The sequence below is a fragment of the Temnothorax longispinosus genome, unplaced genomic scaffold (genome assembly GCF_030848805.1).
Source record: "Temnothorax longispinosus isolate EJ_2023e unplaced genomic scaffold, Tlon_JGU_v1 HiC_scaffold_788, whole genome shotgun sequence".
Taxonomy (NCBI): Eukaryota; Metazoa; Arthropoda; class Insecta; order Hymenoptera; family Formicidae; genus Temnothorax; species Temnothorax longispinosus.
Genome location: NW_027270657.1, coordinates 1 through 4,288, shown reverse-complemented (window position 1 = coordinate 4,288; position 4,288 = coordinate 1). Strand labels below are relative to the sequence as shown.

Here is a 4,288-nt window from a genome sequence, read left to right as displayed (position 1 = left end):
CCCATACAGCACAAGTAGATACTGAGAATGTTCAAAGGATATCTCAGCAGTAGATTGCGTATATTCTCATAACATTCGAGATACGTACCACGATTTTCTGAGAACATACTCAGAACATTCCTATTTCCGCCTCACCTAGTTCATAGTATCTACTGAGAATATCCCGCAGTAAATACCAAGAATATCTCAGGTATCAATATAGAACCAAGGATAGAATATGCACGGTATATACTTATTACGTTCGATTAGGGTAAAATAATTGGTACTCTTTTATATTTCATAAATTTATGTTTATTTATATGTGCATTGTAAATTATTGCCAATGTGTGTACGTTACACACTACAATATTTAATATTGACAACTAATACCGCAATAACGCCGAGTTTAATGCTTATGTCACTTCGAGTGTCATACGTGATAGAGAGAATTGCTATAGAATTATAGAAATAGATTACTGCCTGTTTTATGTCATATACGATTTCCTTATAGAATATTGCAGTGTTTTCGAACTTTAAATCACATAGTGATTTGAGTACATATGAAGTACATATTTAAAACTAGCGAAAATAATCGTTTTCTTAAAAAGGATTGCACATAAGTAAACAAAAAAGAAATAGGAAAGTATGCATTTTTTACATGTGTCGTGTATCTAATGACGCTTATTTAGAACAAAAGGATAGAAAAATGTATTATAGTCACACGACTTGTTGGAAAGATTTAAAAATCTGAGTCCTCACACATAAGTTATCGTTTGCACAGAAAAATGTACTTACAAATTAAGCGTGATTTAACATTCGAGAACACTGCAATCGTTCAAATATCTCGTGAATACATTTTCAATTGAATAATACATTAAGACAAACAATTTTTACAGTGCGAACATGCAATTATCTTGTAAGTTATGTCAGACAGTAATCTCGATATTTCGAATAGAAGATAATTAAAATAAACTTTATAAATTTTGTAACATAATTGCAGCGCATTTACAGTAAGCGGCAAGTTATAATTATACGAATGATACATATATGGCAAGAGAAGGCATCATATGTTCGTGAATGTTTCAATACGTGTTGTATCATATATGTTACAAAATTATATAGTTGTCTTTCTATATAGGGACCATCCTTCAGTATACATGATGTACACACACATATATACATAAGTATATATATATATATATATATATATATATATATATATATATATATATATATAGTGTTACATACGTATGTGCACATGTCTGTACATAATATATATTTTTCAAGAAAAAAAAACATGGGATATTCTGTATATATAGAGAACTAATAGAGACGTAATATCGGTGAGCATAGCATTGAAACATCCTCCTCTATAGACAATATGACACTTATTCGCACGACAGCGCATATTATATATAATCCTTTCCGCCGTCACTATTGAAGACGTGACTACATGTCAGCCTCTCGACGAAACATACCTATTACAAAACGAGAAGACGAAGCAAAATTCGTTGAGCTGTTGGTACGTATTGCACAAATACACAATTGGTATCACAAATTGACTCCAACGTATGCGAGCCAAACACTTCGTCGTCGCACGCAATCTGTTTTACGGGAACGAAAAGCAGCATGCGAAACAGGAGGATAAATGGAATGTATCTCGCGTTTAGAAAAGTAAATAAATAAGCTGCTCCTACGACGTTTTAAATGCTCCGATAATCTAAATGTGAGTAATTCTAAATGTAAGTATATCAGCTCGTTGTGCATTAGCTGAAAAACGTAAGACGTAAGAAAAATAATAAGCGTTCAACGGTCAGTGTAAAATTGATTGCGTGTGACATACACTTAGATATTTCCTAATACGAAACTTTCCTTACGAGAATAATACCTATCCGAAATAATACTTAATATTTTGCTAACGCCATTATCTACATATAACACTAAAATGAAAGATTTTTTATTTTTTTGCATTACGCTAAAATAATAGTATAATTATAAATTAATTTAAACATTAATTTTAATTTTTTTTTGTTTAAATTATTATGTTTTACTGTATAGTTTTAAACCTAATAAGATACTTTCTTTTATAATAAATTTTAATATAACAAAAGGTATAAATTTAAGATATATAATATAAAGTCTAGATTTAGATGCTAATATATCGAATTACTTTGGGAAATTTAAATTATAAGTTATTAATACACTGTTCTTGAAATGAATACATTTAGTGATCCCATCTCTAATTAATTACATACAGATTCTTGTCACTTATTTTCATATTTCTTGCGCAACTTGCTATGAATAATATATTTAACACCGAGTTATTGTAATACGAGAAATGTATGTTATATATTTAAAATAATCTGTTAGAAAAAGAAATAAATATAAACTAAACTGATTCAATAAAAAAAAATACATTTCATTAATCAAACTCTAATATTATAAATGTTATGTCTTTTGAACAAATAAAATATGTAATGTGTAGAATTAAAACAAAGAAAAGAAACATTGAGTTGTTCTACGAATTAATCTTATCGAGATTGTACGAACTAAAAATAGTATCACAATGTGTTGAACCTGATATTGATTATACTGAACACAATGTAATCCATATTCCTAGCATCCTTAATTGGCCGTTTTAAGTGCGATAGTGGCTTCTACCGCTATTTTTGTTGAATCCTCTGACACATGATTGCTCCGCATCTTTCTTCTTCCATGCGTCACATCTTTCAGCCATTTTATATACTTCCTCAGATACTTCCTGAAATAAAAAGCATGAGTTAATTGAATTCATTCATAGAAAGTTTGAAAGAATCAAAGTACTGTGTATCTATTAACCTGATTAGCCTCTTCGAGAATGTCAATGAGTCCCTTGGCATGATGCCAGTCCTGCCTTGTCATAAAAGTGATACTCTCGCCCGTTCGACCTGCGCATCCAGTACGGCCGACTCTGTGAACGTATTCCTTTATATCCCTCGGGAAGTCGTAATTCAGTACGTGTCTAAAATGAGGGCAAAGATGTATCGATGTTGTATTTCAAATAATGTAATATGTTTCGTACGTTAGACTCATGTAATATCTTCAATGTCGATTCCTCGACTAGCCACATCGGTCGCGAGAAAAATCTGAATGGCTCCAGTCTTCAGATCTTCTACTAAGGCTTGTTCCCTATCTGTTTGATCTCTGTCGCCGTGAATGCTCTGACAATCGATGTTCGATAAGGCCAGATCGCTAGAGATATCGTCCATCTTTGCCTTCTTACCGAAAAATACCAACACGTTTTCGTTAAAGCACATCTACTAATTACGTATTATTGTAATAAACTTACCAATATTTTCCGTTTTTTACGAATGTAGAAGTGAACGATCGAAAGGCAAAAGCGAGAGGCTGACGCAACGTTTTAGGTTAGGACGACACATGAGATAAGTCCGTGTAAGATAAACGGAGGAAACACCGGTCGTCGAGTCTGAAAAATATAATAACAACAGTGACATTAATTTGTGCCTATTCTCGCTCGATTCACTATTTACGAATTATGATAATAAACTTACCAATATTTTCCGTTCTTTACGAATGTAGAAATGAACGATCGAAAGGAAAAAGCGAGAGGCTGACGCAACGTTTGAGCAACGTTTTAGGACGACACACAAGATAATAAGTCCGTGTAAGATAAACGGACAAAACACGTCCGAACTGGTCAGTGCCTGTTGCGGCTCTTGGATGACCGCGAGCGACTAGCGTACTGGCCGCGCACCGTTGCCTGCCTCTCTGCCTCTGCCGGGCCCCGCCGCTCCGAGTCCGAAGATGCGGAAGAAGACGACGACGACGACGAGTCTCTGCACGACACAACTCACTGAACTCCACTGAACTCACAACTTCGACTTATGTCCGACCACCGACGTCCGACTGTCCGACTTCGTGTTCGTGGCTTCGTGCCTGATCGACTCTCATCGGGGCGACTTCGGCTCGCCTCTATGCGCGCGCATCAACATGCCGCCTTCGGACTTAGCCGATTCGGCGTCGTCGGTGAAAGCAACACGCCGCGAGCGGACTTTATTTTCTGATCCGTATTAATTTATATATTCTGAGTAGTATACGAGAATGTACGAAAAATAATATACTACTATGAGATATTACAAGTACATCCTGAGAATTTACGAAAAATAATGTACTACCGTGAGATATTACAAGTACATCCTGAGAATTTACTAAAAATAATGTACTACTAGAGATGTTATAGAAATGTTCCAGGTATATTATATACGGTACGTATATGTACAGTACGAGTACAGAACATTCGAATGATATC

The 4,288-nt window shown here is 34.5% G+C and overlaps 1 protein-coding gene across 2 annotated transcripts; it reads right to left on the bottom strand.

Annotated features, from left to right (window-relative positions):
• Positions 1–268: 268 nt before the first annotated feature.
• On the bottom strand, positions 269–4,075 carry LOC139825025 (probable ATP-dependent RNA helicase DDX43). Of its 2 annotated transcripts, none has more exons than XM_071797562.1 (5): positions 3,531–4,075; positions 3,308–3,445; positions 3,041–3,236; positions 2,818–2,980; positions 269–2,740 (listed from the first exon to the last, which is right to left on the bottom strand). In XM_071797562.1, exons 3-5 carry the CDS (start codon positions 3,049–3,051, stop codon positions 2,618–2,620), a joined length of 297 nt encoding a protein of 98 aa, XP_071653663.1. In that variant the 5' UTR covers positions 3,052–3,236; positions 3,308–3,445; positions 3,531–4,075; the 3' UTR covers positions 269–2,617. The 2 variants fall into 2 exon arrangements, with proteins under 2 accessions (XP_071653663.1, XP_071653664.1); XM_071797563.1 differs by having other exon boundaries at positions 3,041–3,233.
• Positions 4,076–4,288: the final 213 nt, after the last annotated feature.

Coding starts and splice junctions, on each gene's coding strand:
- LOC139825025 (XM_071797562.1), bottom strand. Junction 2,741..2,817: donor TTCTCGAAGAGGCTAATCAG/GTTAATAGATAC, acceptor TTTTTATTTCAG/GAAGTATCTGAGGAAGTATA.